Consider the following 17718-nt stretch of genomic DNA (forward strand, 5'->3'; position numbering starts at 1 on the left):
CACTGTTACACTACATTCCAGACTTCACTACCTCGTGTGCGGTTCTTTCTGTCAAGGTGCGTTATTTATTATTCAAGTAGCCCGAGAGCAGAGGTCGGCTTGGCTTGCTTTGATAAGCACGCCAAAGTCCACGCGTTATCCAGATATGCCGCCTTCCAACAGTCCGGTGTCACCACATGTCAACAGTTAGGACCTTTGACACATAGTCATTTCTACGTATGTCGTGCTGCATTTGCTTACAACTGAAGTAACCATTAGATTATGGAGAGTAAGTGCTCATCAAATTTATACAATTAGGAAATATAACCAACAGGACATCTGCATGGCTCAGTTGGTTAAGCATGAGACTTGATCTCAGCTCAAGTCTTGATCTCACGGTCATGATTTCAGGGCTAGAGTTGGGCTCTGTGCTGGGTGTGGAGCCTACTTAAAAAAAAAACTAAAAGAGAATTTTGGGGCACCTGGGTGGCTCAAATGGTTAAGCGTCCAATTCTTGACTTTGGCTCAAGTCATAACCTCACCGTTCGTGAGATCGAGCCCCACGTCAGATGCTGCGCGGACAGCATGCAGCCTGCTTGGGATTCTCTCTCTCTCTCTCTCTCTCTCTCTGACCCTCCCCCACTCAATCTCTCTCTCTCTCTCTCTCTCAAAATAGATAAATATTTAAAAATTTGTTTTAAAAAAGGAAAGAACAGGGGCGCCTGGGTGGCGCAGTCGGTTAAGCGTCCGACTTCAGCCAGGTCACGATCTCGCGGTCCGTGAGTTCGAGCCCCGCGTCAGGCTCTGGGCTGATGGCTCAGAGCCTGGAGCCTGTTTCTGATTCTGTGTCTCCCTCTCTCTCTGCCCCTCCCCCGTTCATGCTCTGTCTCTCTCTGTCTCAAAAATAAATAAATGTTTAAAAAAAAAAAAAAAAAAAAAAAAAAAGGAAAGAACTGGGGCGCCTGGGTGGCTCAATCGGTTAAGCGTCCGGCTTCAGCTCAGGTCATGATCTCACGGTTCGTGGGTTCGAGCCCCGCGTCGGGCTCTGTGCCGACAGCTCGGAGCCTGGAGCCCGCTTCCGATTCTGTGTCTCCCTCTCTCTCTGTTCCTCCCCTGCTCTCACTCTGTCTCTCTCTCTCTCTCAAAAATAAATAAACATTAAGAAAATTTTGAAAAATAAAATAAAAATAAAATGAGAAAAAGGAAGAACTATAACCAACATATTTGTTTAAAATTGGGGATTTGGGAACTGCACTTCCATATCATGTTTTTGCTCTGATGTATGAAAAGCACAATCCTGGACAGGACCTCCAAATCCACAGGAGGCTCGTAAGTTCCACAAGGGCAAGAACCATGTCTGACGATCACCATTTTGTGCCTCACATGTAATAGCTTCTCTGTAAACACTTGTTGGGTAAATAAATGAATAAATAAAGGCATTAACGTCAAAGTTACTGGTCCCGGGCTATTTCAAGACTACAGAGGTTCTGCTACCATGCCTTTGCTTTTATGAAGTAAAGCAGGAGTTGACAAACATTCTGTAAAGGGCCAGATGGCAAATGCGTTCCGCGTTCCGGGCCAGACAATCACCGCTGCAGCCACTCCACGGGGCTCTTTCACAACTGTTCAATTCTGCTGCTGCAGCACAAAAGCAGCCACAGACAAAACATACGCAAATGAGCAGGACTGTGTTTGAATAGAACTTTATTTACAAAAACCAAATTTGGTCATAAGCCCGGCCCCCAAAGGTACCACTTCATGGTTTTTTTTTTATTTTTTTTTAAACGTTTTATTTATTTTTGAGACAGAGAGAGACGGAGCATGAGCAGGGGAGGGGCAGAGAGAGAGGGAGACACAGAATCCGAAGCAGGCTCCAGGCTCTGAGCCATCAGCCCAGAGCCCAACGCGGGGCTCGAACTCACGGACCGCGAGATCGTGACCTGAGCTGAAGTCGGACGCTTAACCGACTGAGCCACCCAGGCGTCCCCCACTTCATGTTTTTTTAAAGGAATATAAAGCTATTTACTGAGCACCGTTTACCAGTATTTACAATAAAGTAAACGATATACAGTTGGGTGACATTCTGACTACAAAGTTATTGTTTTTCGTCGTTTCTGCTGGACCAGTAACTCAAATACCGAGAAGACTGAGCCCACCTGTAAAGAAGAGCTGAGGTCAAGAATTTAGATGACAGAGGTTCCCCCCCACACCCCCACCATTTACTCCAGCAGGTGCTAAACCGCCAACATCTCTACCCATCTAATTGTGATCATGTCTCCATGAATGAAGTCTCGGACCTTCCCTGAGTCATGACCTTTTAGTCAACACAACACAGCAATTTCAACTTCTTGGAAAGGAATGGTTCACAAGAAGGAACCTTTAAATGTCCATTTAACGAAGTTTTGCTTACCTAATTAACACGCACCAGGACCTGTCTAGTTTTCTCATGTGGGTGGGGAGGTTGTCGGGAGTGCTAAAATTTCCCTGAAAGGAAACGTCAACTTGAATTTGTAGGACTGCAGATATGGATTTGATACGGCTGCTTTCAAACTGTCCAATTTAAATTGTTACATTACATTTAAATTGTCCAATTAGTTACAAAATGTGAAAGGTTAAGGCTTCAGGAAAAATTTCAATTTAACTTGAAGGGATTTATTTCTGGAGGTTGCTGAAAATGGTGGCATCCCAGAAACATGGGCTTATCTATGGTTATAAAATGCTGTTTTTACTTTGGGAAATGCTGAAAAAACGAACGAATGAACAAACGGAAGAGAAAGAAAAACCCAATTAAAAAAAAAAACAGATTGGTCTTTAGGCATACAGGAGTTAAACACAAAATCTGATTGAGTAACAACTATGAAGGTTTCCCCTAACATTTAGAAAAGGAGCTCTCTAATGCGGGGGAATAATACACCGTGGTCTCCAACATTCTTTTCTGATAAAGGAAGCAACTCCAGAAAGCACTGGTTACTCTGAACAAATAAAAGGAACCACTCTCTTATAATGAACGTGCTATTCACTGAAGGTTCCAAATTGGTGGGCTTGCTGAATTCAGCCACACACGTTTGGCCGGGTCAAGCATCAGGCAGGGCACATGCATCCGCTGTCCACGGTGCCCATCCCCCCTCACTGCACAACCCACCCCCCCCCGCCCCCGCCCCCGCCCCCGCCCCCGCTAATCTCCGTCCTGCTACGAGCCCGTAAGAGCCTCTGACCTTACACGCCAAATTCCACAGCACACCTGGCTTCCGGGATGTGGCCACACCCATACCTGTAAGTCCTTAGCCAGACCCCGGAGCTCAAGAGCGAGCCCGTGACTTCCCACTCTCTGCCCTTCACGTAACACCTACTATCGACACCTGAGGAATATTCACGGCTTGCCTACTGATGGATATATTCTGCACAGTCTCCTCGGAGGGGCTGTGGAAAGGGGAATAATGGCAGAGAAGAGGGTGGAGACACTGTGCGGGCAGGGAACAGAGGGGAAAGGGACGTGGTGAGTCCCGCGAGAAGGGCTGAAAGACCACCCAGGCTTCTCCCCACCGTGTCTGCTACCTGGATTCCTCCTTCATGCAACAGCAGCAGCGGCACAGGAGGGACAACCAGGACTGTCCCCACTGTAGCCACAAGTACTGAACCTCGTTTAGTCCTCCATTCTGTCGGGGGGACACTCTGAGCAGGGGAACCCCCCAGAAGTACCTGCACCTGGGGGAATGGACGCACGGTCACCTTCTGAGGCAACGGGACGCTCTACAGCAAGGACAAGAACGATCTGGAACTCTGTCTGAAACGCCGCTGAATGGGAAAAGCCAGACACCAAACGGGTCAGTCCGCGTTACGTGTGACGCGCATACAGACAAAAACAGGCAAAACGAATTTACGCTCTTTGAAGTCAGGAGAGTAGCCGCCCGTGGGCGAGGCGGCGTCCGGGGTCCAGAAGGAGGCATGAGGCTGCGGTGGAAATGTCCGGGCTCCCGATCTGGGCGCTGGTTCACGCGAGGGCTCAGTTTGTGACGCTCTACTGAGCTGTGTACGTGACAACACGTGCACTTCCTGACGGCATCTGCTACTGCAGCCGCAGGTTAAAAACCCATTTTCCTGGGGCGGAGCTAACTGAAGCCCCCACACAGGGTCCCAGACCCCTTTCTCTTCTCAATCTGTCGAAGCCTTTTGGCCACAGGCCTCATCCTTTCAAAGCCTTAGCCAGGGCCAAAAAAGCAAAAACCCACACTAGCTCCTTCCCAGATACCCACAATTCCAGTCACAGCTTCTTGAGAATGCTGGTGTCTTTCAAAGAAACCTTACTGCCGTCACCAGCTTTCTGTTCCAAATAAGAAACAGGAACACGAGGAGCCGCCACTGCCCTGCACGGCTCACTTTAACAGACTTCTTCCAAAATGGCGTTCTCAACGGACACCTCGGGCTCACAGACACCCACGAGGAAATGCTTGAAGAAGGCGCCATACACAAAAGGCCGCTGAGATCAGATCGTGGAAGAGTCAACAGCCGCCTCGCAGAACCAGCGAGCTGTAGCGGCGGACCGCGTGCGACTGGTCATCGTGCGCCGTCACCCACAGCTACGGTCACAGCCGAACACGTGTTTAAGATCTCACGTGAAGTTCCGATGCAGGTCGCCCAACTAGGGCACCGGGAGCCACTCGGGATGCTTCACACCTTATTTGAATACCGTAACCTCTACTTGACATTACCGCACATTCTTTCCACGCTGTCTGTGAACTCAGGCCAAAAGAGCCACTAAGACCTTTGAGCACATTCAGGGCACCTGGGTGGCTCCACTGGCCGAGCGTCTGACTCTTGATTTCGGCTCAGGTCACGGTCTCACGGCTTTGTGGGTTGGAGCCCCGCGCCAGGCTCTGTGTGGACATCACGGAACCTGCTTGGGATTCTCATTCTCTCTCTCTCTCTCTCTCTCCCTCTTTCTGCCCCCTCCCACTCTCACTCTCTCAAAATAAATAAACTCTATAAATAAATAAGTCACCGACTTTACATCGGCTATAAAGGGATCATAAATTCAAAATTACACCTTTTAACAGGAAATTATAACCGTGCTCAATTAAATGATTCTATGTCACATAGTTTACGAATGTTCTCAAATGCCTCTCAGGGAGAATACCCTTATTTTTTGGAGCTACATCCCTAAGAATGTGGGACAAAATGTCATGATGCCTGCAACTTACTTTCACTTCACATGCTTCAGAAAAATGTACGAGCACGCACACACACACACGCAAACAAACACACACACACACACACACACACACACACACACACACACTGTGGCAAGACACTAACATTGTTAAATGCAGGCAGTGGAGACACGGGAACTCACAGCATGTTCTTCCCACCGTAGGTTTGAAATTGTTGTAATAAAAAACCTGCACAGAAATCTTCACTCACCTGTCAAGCAGATGCCGCGGCCCTGCCCCTCATCACAAGCAGATGGCCGAATGTGCCCAGAGACGCGTGCAGGGACCGTGCATGCCGCCCTCACCCTGCCAAGAACAAGCGAGAACCAGCCGTCACCACCAACGATTTTTACCAAACGAATGCTGTTTCACTCGAGAAAATGTTCTTCGTGGAGGACAAGCCTCTAGACTCAAATTTTGCTCTGTTTTTAAGCAAGGAGAAAGGCGTAAAGAGAAAACAGTGCTCCCGCCACGTACTGAACCTGGGGGACAACCGTCCGCCTCACCCGCTCTGGGAGCTTCTGGGACCGAGAAATTCCTGATGAAGTTTCTTTAAGTCACATCGGTTTCGGGGCGGTGACGCGTGACGGAGCCCAAACTGCCACCGAGCAGAACACGGGGCCTCCAGGGCCAGAGTCCGGGACCTGGGAGACCTCACGAGGCCCTCACGCACAGCCCAAACCGGCCCCACTGCTGGGCCTCCTGGGGTGCCGCGATCGACCCCACCCTCCACGCGCTTGGCGACAGAACACGCGGCGCCACGGCCTGTAAGTCACGCTCTGTTCTGGGCTGTCCTGCCGCGGCCTGTGACGAAGGCACAGTTTACCGGCTCCACTCTCCAGAGGCAGCTGATGTCACAGACGACGTTCAAGGGGCACGTGCAACCAGAGATAAAACCCTCCTCAGACCTTCTGCCCCCGAGCTCCAGGTGCGTCCCCCACCCCCGCCGGCTCCCCCATGCCCTCCCGAAAACCAACCTCAAGGCCAAACAGCCAAACACGTCCATGCACCATTTTTGGGGGGGGGGGTACACTGCGGTTTGTTTCCTGAGAGTATCTATTAATAGTCATTCTTTTAAAATTTTTTTTTTTTCAACGTTTATTTATTTTGGGACAGAGAGAGACAGAGCATGAACTGGGGAGGGGCAGAGAGAGAGGGAGACACAGAATCGGAAACAGGCTCCAGGCTCTGAGCCATCAGCCCAGAGCCCGACGCGGGGCTCGAACTCACGGACCGCGAGATCGTGACCTGGCTGAAGTCGGACGCTTAACCAACTGCGCCACCCAGGCGCCCCTAATAGTCATTCTTAATAGTGCCATTAATGCTCTAATTATGACACCAGTTCCTACACCAGTTCCATCACCACTAATTACACTTCCCTTTTAAACACGATAACCCTTAGTGTAACTTGGACATTACGTGCATTTTTTTCTTTTCCTTCCTTTTCTCTCAAAAGAGCACGCTGTTGGCCAAGGGAAGCAAAGCAAGCATCACACGGCGCCCCTGGTGACTCTCCTCTTGGCCACAACGAAAAGGCAATTATCACTTGGTGTGGAGGGTTTTCTACCCACGTGTTTAGCAAGCACGAGGCTGGACACGGCAGCACAACCAGATACCGGCATCCCAGGCGCCCCGTACTGGAGCCCGAGGAAAGCGAGTCAGGGCCCCGCACCTGCCTTGCAGCCCTGTCTCCACTCGCGAGAACCGCTTCAAGTGGCTTCCTCACGCGGGGCCTGGAGCGCCTGCTCGCGAGGACGCTGTACCCCACGAAGGAGATGGGATGGGGTCTCGATGCCTCATGCAGTGGAGCGCCCGGACCCCAGAAAACTCTCCGGGAAGTTCGGCCAAGAGCTACCCAAAACCAGAGGAAAAAACCTGATTCTCCTTGGGGAATACCAACTTTACTCAAAGGTAAGCAAACAAATCAGTAACTTAAACCTTGTTCATATTAAAACAAACAGGCACTACGAGAATGTAATCACTGCGTGAATGTTTAAGCTAAAACTCCTACCCTTACTTATCCAGTTCATCTCCAGCAACACCCTGGCTCGCAGGGGAGGGGAGTGAGGGGCAGGCTCTGCTGTCCCATTAAAGGGGGTCTTGGGGGGCGCCTGGGTGGCTCAGTCGGTTAGGCGTCCGACTTCGGCTCAGGTCATGATCTCACGGTCCGTGAGTTCGAGCCCCGCGTCGGGCTCTGTGCTGACAGCTCAGAGCCTGGAGCCTGTTTCAGATTCTGTGTCTCCCTCTCTCTGACCCTCCCCCGTTCATGCTCTGTCTCTCTCTGTCTCAAAAATAAATAAACGTTAAAAAAAAAATTTTTTTTTTTTAAATAAAGGGGGTCTTGGGAGAACGTGTGAGGCTGGCAGAGACTTTAATGTCACAGTGAACCCAGGACACTGCTGATGGCCCTGAGTCCAGGGAATTCTCTGCAACATCAGGACTCCCAGATTGCCACCCAATCGAGGGACAGGAAGACGGACATCTAGACACATGCAATCCCCTGTCTCTACCACACGTCTGGGCATCCGTGCGACCGAGTCCCCTCCTCCCTGCTGGGCACTGCCGCCATTGCTCACGGCACAGACACCTCTCCATCCCCACACCGATGGAGAACACGTTCAGCACCAACAGTCACTGCCATTTCAATGGATGTCCCCACCATTACTAGAGAGGTAAGCTTACTGATTTGGTTGGTCTCTAAAAGCTTTTCACCGTGAACTATACTGACAAGCGTAGAACCACAGTAGCCAGCCTCCAAGAAGGCCCCAGGGGTCCTGTCTCCAGTACTCATGCTCGAGTGTGGTCCCCTCCCACGCAGAGAAGGAAGGGGCTTTCCTAGCCCTCTTCCTACTTCCTACTGACAGGCACATCCCTTCATCCAGTTTGGGGCACTGGAGTCTGGGGTGAAAGGCTGGGTCAAGGCCAGCTCACCCTACTCCGTCCCAGGAGGGACGCCCACTGCCGTGTCCCGAGGGCCCTCGGTGCTCCAAGAGGACCCAGCCTCCCCCAACAGCCCAGTGGCATCACCTCCAGCCCCGTCGAGCTTTCCGAGAGCGGCTGCTTCAGCCGATCCCTTGCCGGCAACCAGATCGGAGACCCCAAGTCAGAACCACCCGGCCACGCTGCTCCCAACACCGTGCCCACACAGAAGCCCTGGGAGGTCATCAACGCTGATCAGTGTCTTAGCTGCTAAGTTCTGGGCTGACCACTACAATAACCTACGTCAGACTAAAGAATACTAGAAACAAACCCCACGTATCTAACGTCGTCGGTGCGGGTTTGGGGGTTTTATGGAAGCGCCGTGTGCCCCTCCCCGGACTCCCTCCCCTCCCCATCCCCCCACAGACAACCACGAGCCCCAATTCTTTGCTCCTCTTTACGGTTTCGCCACATGTGTGTTCTCACTATGTTCTTGCATTTCGCCTGCTTTTAAGCCTAATACAGATCAGACCGAGTTCATGTGTTAAGACTTGCCTCTTCAGATTCCAATTCTGAGGTTGTCGACTCCCATGGCCATGGCTGAGTTTCACCACTCTGTGTGTGTGTGTGTGTGTGTGTGTGTGTGTGTGTGTGTGTGTGTAGTTCCCACTGTGCGACCTTACCGCTCTATTCCAATGGAGGGTCACCCGGGGACTTGTCAGCTTCTGCTAATATAACGCTATTTACACCCCAGTGCCAGTGCTCGTCCCCTGGTGCGCACCAAGTTTCTCCAGGGTACGGACCTGACTCGAGAGCACGTACACGTGGTCAGCTCTCCTGGGCCGTGCCACACTGCCCGCCACCGCGCCCGTGGACAATGAGCTCTGCAGCCGCCTTTCCAGCCTCTCCCAAATCACAGGCGTGCTTGTTTCGCTAATCACCGGCAAAGCTCTCAACCAACAAAAGGGAAAGCTTTTCGTGTTTGCAGCATCACTACCGCAAATAAACAGTACTCCGAAGTAGTGACCCAGGTGGCTGGAACATATCAGTCACGGGACAGGGGTGCGGGCTTCCAAAGGTCGATGCAGATGCAGCCAGAAGCATACACTGCCCTTGGGCGCAAGTCAAACTGGGTTTCCAGACAGGACACTCACAGACGGCTTCCCTCCAGGTGGACTCACATCTAGGGTCCCACCGTGCTGCCATCATCTCAAAGAGGAAGAAAATTAACTCACACGCAACCCAGCCAAATTCAAGATTACAGCAGGAGAGGGGCGCCTGGGTGGCTCAGTCGGTTAAGTGTCCCGCTTCAGCTCAGGTCATGATCTCGAGATTCATGGGTTCGAGCCCCACGTCGGGCTCTGTGCCGAGGCTCAGAGCCTGGAGCCCGCTTCGGATTCTGTGTCTCCCTCTCTCTCGGATCCTCCCTTGCTCGTGCTCTCTCTCTCTCTCTCAATAATTAATAAAACAACATTTAAAAAAATAAAAACAAGATTACAGCAGGAGACTCCAATCATTTCCATGAAATGGCTACATGTTGGGTTTTTAAGAGAGCTGATTATGTTTCTAGTATTTTCACCTAAGAAATGAGATTGTTACTCCCCATAATTAACGCTATGTGTGGTGACTCTACAAAAAAAAAAAAAAAATATTTAGGTTCTCTTTATATGAAAAGACACCCTTTTACTTTAGCTAATTCAATTTCTTAGGTGACAACAGTAAATTTTACGATAATTATTTGTATTTCTAATAAAAACAAGCTCTTAAACTTTTCCACTGGCATTAAATCCAAAAAAAAAAAGAGAGAGAGAGAGAGAGAGAGAGAGAGAGAAACATTCTTTCAATGTGGTCAGGAAGGAGAGCAGAAATGTTCCTGTAAATCTCAAGGAGGCTCACATCACGTCACTGAAAACAATGGCACTAGATGACCAAAATCAGGTCATTTCAACTCAGTCTCTTGACAGTTCCGACCTGTTTTCTTTGTTTACTCCTATGAGGTAGAACTATTCATACACCCATTTTACAGATGGAGGAAGCTTCAGGCGCAGAAAGCAGCCAAGTTGAGCACAGTCACAGAGCTGGCGAGTGGGACGCCGAGGGCCCGAACCCAGGCCATGGACTCCAGAATCCATAGACCCAAACGCTACTCTGGGCAGCTTCCTCCGTCCCCGAGACCACCAGAGGCCCTGTCACCATCGTAGCAGCGACCTGTGACTTGGCATCTACATGGCGCCCAGCCCTGGCCACGTGCTCTACTGCGTTTCCCTAACCCCCCCCCCCCCCACCGCCCTGGCAGGCACCGCGCCCACCGTATGGCTGAGGAAGCTCAGGCTCTGGGGTCTCAGGAACCCCATGGACACACACACAACAAAACAAAGTGGGGGAGACGCCACATGAACCTGGTCTCAGACGTCGAAGTCCGTGCTCTTTCTATAATGGGCCCTCCTGACCAAATACAAGCACCTGATCCCAGGCCCGGGGCAGGCGGGTGCTGACCGAGTGTCCTGGACAGACGCCGCACTGGGAGAAGGCGTTTGCCAGGCCTGCACGACGGGGAGAGTGGGGCCGAGCACAGAGAGAACCGAGGGGCTCAGCACCACCTCCTCGGGGGTTACGCCGGGCGGCCCACACAGCCTGTCCACACAGCGTGCTCGTCTGCAGAATGGGGCTCCTGGACGTCCAAGGGCTGCTGTGAGGGCTACACAGCTACACAGACCCACAGGCACATGAGACGAGGCACAGACGCGGGCGGGACAAGGTGAAAAGCGCCCCAGGATCAGGCCGCAAAGAGCAGGGGGCCCGCGGCACCCCCGCCCTCGCGCCCACACACGCAGCCCCGCGTCCCCACCGTGGGTGACCCGACAACCGGCATGAGGCCACTGCTGGGCCACTTTTTCTGCCAACATCATCATTTCTCTTCCTGGCCCACCCTGAACAGAATACCCTCGCCCACCAGACCACCCTTGATGGGCTCGACATCCTCAACGTAAGTGCTGGGGCTGAAATGGATCGAACCAAGCACTGGGCTCGCTTGGCTTTTCTATTCCCGACGGCAGGAAATCTCTGGCACTCGCTTCAAATAGCCACGTGTCTTCCAAGTCTTTCCGGTGTCCTCGCCATCATCCCAAAGTACCCGGCCGTGAAGAAAAACCTCGTAAAATGACTGGCAAGTGACAGATTAAAAACGGCTCGGGCGACACTACGTGCACTGTCGCTCACAGCGTTTCTGCCACACCTGAGATCAGGTCACTTAACGTACGAGGTGGTATTGACCAAATCTGTACGTTTGTAACTACATTAAGAAGTTAAAAAACTAATTGGTTGGGAGGCACCTGGGTGGTGCCGTCGGTTGAGCTTCAGACTTCGGCTCAGGTCATGATCTCACGGTTCTTGAGTTCGAGCCCCACAGGCTGTCAGCACAGAGCCCTCTTCAGATCCTCTGCCCCCCTCTCTCTGCCCCTCCCCTGTTTGCACTCTCCCCCCAAAATAAATATTTAAAAAAATTAATGGGTGGGTTACTTATGCTACTAGATAAATTATAGGAGTAAAGATAGCAAAACGGAAACAAAAAGAAAACACGTGAAAAGTGACTTTAGCTACAGGGCCCCCAGCCTAGCTCCCAGCAAGCTCCGTGGTCGCTGGCCCCTTCTGTACCCAGAGCGGACGTAAGGGAGCAGTGGTAACCACATCACTGCATTCCGTCCGGCAAAATCTTTCTTGGCCGCCTGATGCCATCTATGAGTAAGCCACAGGGGGCAAACCCAGAAACACGTTCCATGAAAGGAAAAGGCTGCATCGTGTGTCGGTTCTAATACCTGATCTGGAGCGGAGCAGGAGACCCACCGGCCAGTACGGGCGCAAACAGCCGCATGATGGTAACAAGTGTTAAGACAACAGAAGCAGCCGCTGCTAATGTTTTCTCAGCAAGTGCCAGGGGCCAGGCCTTCTTTTTTTTCTTTTTCTCTGATTGTTTTTTTTAAGTTTATTTATTTTGAGAGAGAACGACGAGGTGGTGCAAGTGGGGGAGGGGCAGAGAGAGAGGGAGAAGGAGAGGGAGAGTGAGAGAAAGAGAGAGAATCCCAAGTAGGCCCTGTGCTGTCAGTGCAGAGCCTGATAAGGGGCTCCAGCTCACGAAACCTGGAGATCACGACCTGAGCCAAAACCAAGATTCAGCTGCTCAACCGACTGAGCCCCCCCAGGCGCCCCATCCTGGGCCAGACCTTCTGCTGAGTACGTTCCCTACACTCTTCGTCAAAACCCTCACCCGAGGGGCACCTGGGTGGCTCAGTCGGTTGAGCGTCCAACTTTGGCTCAGGTCATGATCTCTCGGTTCGTGAGTTCAAGCCCCGCATCGGGCTCTGTGCTGACAGCTCACAGCCTGGAGCCTGCTTCGGATTGTGTGCCTCCCTCCCCCTGCCCCTCCCCCACTCACACTCCATCTCTCAAAAAAAAAAAAAATGTTAAAAAAAGTTTAAAAAAAAAAAAAAGAAGCCCTCACTCAATAACCACGGGAGAAAATATCATGAGCTAGATCCCCATTTAACAGATGTGAAAACTGACTCAAAGATTAAATGACTTGCCCGAAGTCACAGAACTAGTAGGTGGGTATAATGCCTGGCTCAAAGCACTGGGTAGGCATCCAACAAGTATCTCTTGAGCATGGGGTCTATATTTCTCCTCCCTAAAAACAGAAAACCCTACTTATCTCACGAGGATTTTATAAGGATAAAATGAGATTACGGATACAGAGCTCCTAGCTCAGCGCCTTGACCTCCAGAATATGCTGAGGTATAAAAACCTGGCACAATTGTGACCTGGAATAGGGTGATGATAATGACAATGGGTGTAGCAAACAGCACGACAGACAGAAGACGGACAGATACACCCAACAGGCAGAAGGAAGGCAGATAAGCCATGAAAGCACATCCAACCTCACCGATCGTTAGGGAAACGCACATTAAAATCACAGTGAGATACTACTACCTATGTGCCAGAATGACTACATGTTTCAAAGTGGCAATATCACGCCGGCCAGGACGCTCGTGCAAATTTTGCGGTGGCAATGCAACGCGCAAATGGGGGAAGACACGACTGGTCCTACCAGGTCCACACAGCAGAACGCTGCTTAGTAATAAAAAGGGGACAAACTGTTGACGCACACATCATGGCTGCCTCTCAAATGCACTATGCTAAGGGAAAGAAGCCAGTCTCAAAGAGCATAGTCGACATAATCCCACTTGACAGGGTATTCCAGAAAAGGGGAAATGAGAGCAACAAAGAGCAGGTCGGCGTTGCTGGGCGTTGTGGATGGGGAGGGTCTGACCACAAAGAGGCAGCACCAGGGAATCTGAAAAGTGATGGATCGTCCCTTACGCTCTCCGTGGTGGTGGTTCCGTGAATCGATGCATGCGTTAAAACTCACAGAACTATATCCTCCAAAAAAGTGATTTTTACTGCTGGTAAACTTTTTAAAAAATTGAATAAAAATTTTTAATCATATAAAAACTTGGTAGGTCTTGGGGAACGGATATTTGACCTCTGCTCTGGGGGTGGAGGGATGTGTGAGGGCCAAGGTTAACAGTAAGGGTACAGGAGAATCAACACAGAGGCTCTACAAGGTACAGGGGGTCAAGAACCTTGGTTTCTGGTCTGATTTCATCAAAGGATGATAGCGTCAAATGATACAAGCCACATCAACTCCCTGAGCCTCAGTTTACCCAATCCTAAAGTGAGACAACAAAGCAAATGGTCGTGAAGACCCTTTCCCACTACAAACATTCTAAGGTCAGTTTGTCCTCAAGCCACTGAGGCTGGGGAGACAGCAGGCAAATAAGCAGAAATCGCCAGGTATGGAAAACAGCCAGGCTCCCGCACCAATGCCATCAGGGAACAAAATAAGGTGAAAACCACTGATGTGTGTGGACGGCAGAGCGACGGTGGGGAAAGAGCCAGCTGCGGGGGAAAGACGGGAGCAGGAGCAGAACACCACCCTCTCCCACGACAGAAGCCAAGACAAGAGCGGTTTCCTAGGGAGGGGGCAGGGAGGCGGGACTGGGGGACAGAAAGGTGGGACGGCGGGGGTGGGGGCGGGACCGGGGTACAGAGAGGTTGGCGGACCGAGAGGCGGGACACCTCAAGGATCAAACGCTGGAGGGTTGAGTCGAGGAGGTGAGGACAATCGAGACCAGACAGGTTCCCCAGCGCCCCGCGCGGTGAGGCGCTGCCCCAGACAAGTCACCAGCTGCAGGGGTCTCTCTAGCTGGTGTCCTGTTCTGCCTTTCCACGTCGGGATACGGAAACACTGCATTCCCAGTGTCAGTCTGGCCTCATCTTTGCTGCTAGGTGCCGAGAATCTAATAAAACACGGAGGGAGAGTCTCCTTGCGGGAACCCCCCTCAGAGGCAGCAATTTTCAACATGTAGAAAATCCTGGAAGTTCAGAACATGGCTGCTGAGAGCCGGTGAGCCATCTTCTGGTCCTGAGGAGGTTGACACGGACTCCAGAGTTCTGGAAGGGAAGGAACCGGTTCCCGTCCAAAGGATTCAACGGAACGGAACGAACACGACGGACAATGACTAAGACCGTACCCCTGTCCCCCTGTTCGCTCGCGAGGCAGAGAGACAGCCTGGGGCCAGAGAGACTCCCGACGTGGCCACTGAACTACGGCTTGCCTCCGCGCGCAGGGCGGGCCCCGGAAGGTGCATCAGGGCCCCAGGGACACCTGCCAGGCTGGGCGCTTGACCAGGACGGAAGGGAGACTGGGGCAGTGAGTGGCGTTCCTGCCCAGTTCCTACAGGGAAGCCTTCTCCGATGTCACTCCCTCTGCCAGTTCTCCTCGCGGAGCAGGACATGTGGACACAGCCGTAGGACACAAGCCGGTTGTGCCGGCTACGGAAGAGGAGCCACGCGGGCAGGGACCGGGCCCTCAGTCCGTCTCTCCCGCTGCCACCGCCTCCCCTGCTCGGCTTGAGGTTCCCCTTCGCTCCCATCCCAGCTGCCTCTTCCACGTCGGCCAAACGCTCCTCCTCCTGCACAGCCGGGGGCCCCGAGCAGGCTGGACCGGGCACGGGCACACAGGTGGTCTCGGAAGGATCGAGACGCCCTCTCTTACCCGCTGACGTTCTCCTCATGCTTCCCGAGGGCCGCCCGGGGTCAGACGCCACGCGAGGCGCTAGGAAGGATGAGGGTCGGTTCACAGCCCAGGCTGTGCCCGCGGGCAGCCCGCTCGGTGAGCCCGGGGGAAGGAGCGAGGCCCGGGCGGCCGACGGGGCGCCCGCGGGAGACCCCAGAGGAAGGCGAAACAGACGAGGGCAGCGGAAGGCACTCGCGTGGGCACAGAGCCCGGCAGCGAAGAGCCAGCAGGACAGGGGCAGGGTGGCTGACGGGGACGAGGACGAAGCACAGACACTCGGGGTACACACGCGGCATGCAGGACTTGTCCTGGGGGCACAGGAGCACGCTTGGGCAGGCCACCGTGGGAAGGGGACTGGGCAGCCGTCGGGAGGGAGAGTGGACGCAGGGAGCGGAGGGAGGGCAGAAGCGGACAGCTACGGCCAATCCAGGCAGGACAGGGTGCGCGTGCGAGAGGTAAGACAGAGACCACGTGACCTTTCTTTGGTGACTGGCAGGGCACGGGGGGTAATGGAAAAGGAACTGAGGGTGGTCCCGGGATCTGCCCTGATGACTCAAGAGAGCAACGGTCATTTCAGAAGACGCCGGAGGGAGGGCACGTGTGCTGGGCAAGGTGAGCCCGCTGCACACACGTCTGACCCGCGTGGGCAAGAGAAGCTCTGAAAACAGCGCAATGTCCCGGTGAAAACGCAATTCCACGCTCTTAAGCTCTCGGTAGCCAAAGCAGGAACGGACCCCACATCAGAGAGGGCAGGTGGCTTACTCCAGGCCACACAGCCAGAAAGAGAGGAACTAGACTTGAACCCAGGATGGCCTGCTTCTGAAACGTCCGCTTTTCTTCCGGGATGTTCTAGTGCTACGTTCAGGGCCCACCACTGCTCATCTATACACTTAGGGCTCAGCGGTCGGGCTCCCCTCTTGCTGCTTCCTCTTGATGACAGCCCAGGCAACCTTGAACTACCTACTTCTTTTTTTTTTTTAATTTTTTTTTATATTTATTTATTTCTGAGACAGAGACAGAGCATGAGCAGGGGAGGGGCAGAGAGAGAGAGAGAGACCCAGAATCCGAAGCAGGCTCCAGGCTCCGAGCTGTCAGCACAGAGCCCGACGAGGGGCTCGAACTCACCAACTGTGAGATCATGACCTGAGCCGAAGTCGGACGCTCAACCGACTGAGCCACCCAGGCGCCCCATTGAACTACCTACTTCTAATCCCAGGGACACCGTCCCCACGGCTGAGCTCTGGCTTGCCTGTCCCGGCCCCATCCCCACTTTGTCCAGTTCATCCCGAAGACCACGTCTATGGCTCTGCACATGCAGTGAGAGGGTCCTGATTTCCACAGGGGGCCCTTTTGAACTCGTCTGCCGCACCCTGTGTCAGGGCATTCAAAGTCCCCTGACGGCAGCCCGCGTTTAGCTCACATTCGCGTCACTGGCTGAACCCAGCCAGGATTCCTTCCCGTCCTCCATGGCTGGCTATCTGTGATGATGTCACCTCAGGGAGAAGTGGGGAGGGGAGGCCACTGGAGAAGGACACACAGTGTTTACGTGGAGCCTGCCACTCCCCAAGAACTGTCCTGGGCACCAGAGAGGACAGCACAGCCCCGGAACATATGCTCCCATGGAGATGGGACATCTGCTTGAAAAAAAAAAATTCATACACACACACACACACACACACACACACACACACACAAATCAAAGCACATAAAATACACAAAATATTTGATAAAACTGAGGGCTGGGTATGTATGTTCGTTACCTTATTCTCTACGTTTCTCTAAATGTCTAAAATATTTCATAACAAAAACATTCAAAAATGAGAAAGAAAGAAACGTAAAGCCACCACTCCGGGAGCAAAGCCTGGCTGGTCACTCTCATTGGTTCTCACGGGCTCGAGACAGAGAAAATCTTACTGTGATCTATTTTGTTTTTAGCATCGTGCTCCAGCACTGAAAGAGCGACCAGAACAAAAGATGGCAACACACAGATTTAGACGATATGAATGCAATCAAAAAATAGAATGAGGTTTTCAAGTGAGTCAAGACTTCCCTCCTTCTACCACCGTATCCTCTGTAATGCTAAACAATAGAAGAAAATAACACAAAGACATAACCGCTTTCTTTTTTTTTTTAATAAAGGAAGAGATTTTTTTTTTTAAGTAAACTCGACCCCCAGCATGGGGCTCAAATTCATGACCCCAAGATCAAGAGTCACATACTCCACCGATGAAGCCAGCCAGGTGCCCCACAACCACGTGTTTTTGTTTTTGTTTTTGCTTTTTGAGAGAGAGAGAGAAGGAGAATCCCAAGTGAGCTCCACACCATCAACAGAGAGCCCAACGTGGGGCTCGAACCCACAACCACGAGATCACGACCTGAGCTGAAATCACGAGTCGGATGCTCCATGATGGAGCCACACAGGTGCCCCCACAACCACTTCCAGAGGAAGCCCTGGGAACAAACACTCCCATTCGCTTTACG

General features: G+C 52.3%; 2 protein-coding genes across 5 annotated transcripts in view; both read right to left on the reverse strand.

Moving 5' to 3' along the window:
- The window catches only part of SGMS1 (sphingomyelin synthase 1), a 287713-nt gene that overhangs the window by 248280 nt on the left and 21715 nt on the right, over positions 1–17718 (reverse strand). For 3 of the 4 annotated variants that reach the window (XM_047088747.1, XM_047088743.1, XM_047088740.1), the window contains exon 2: positions 5398–5492. The exons of the other annotated variant lie outside the window; for it this stretch is intronic. The gene's annotated coding sequence lies outside the window, so the exon portion shown is untranslated. The remainder of the gene's footprint in view (positions 1–5397; positions 5493–17718) is intronic. 4 annotated transcript variants of the gene reach the window in all.
- Positions 13315–17718, reverse strand: part of LOC124518589 (basic proline-rich protein-like) — a 27643-nt gene continuing 23239 nt past the window's right edge. Inside the window, exons 5-6 of the mRNA XM_047088557.1 lie at positions 14777–15545; positions 13315–13452 (exon numbers count right to left, since the gene is read on the reverse strand). Coding sequence (XP_046944513.1) covers positions 13315–13452; positions 14777–15545 — 907 coding nt within the window. The remainder of the gene's footprint in view (positions 13453–14776; positions 15546–17718) is intronic.

This window comes from Lynx rufus, unplaced genomic scaffold (genome assembly GCF_022079265.1).
Source record: "Lynx rufus isolate CCGP_SWC_20201006 ecotype Redwood Valley unplaced genomic scaffold, mLynRuf1.p SCAF_25, whole genome shotgun sequence".
NCBI classification, from domain to species: domain Eukaryota; kingdom Metazoa; phylum Chordata; class Mammalia; order Carnivora; family Felidae; genus Lynx; species Lynx rufus.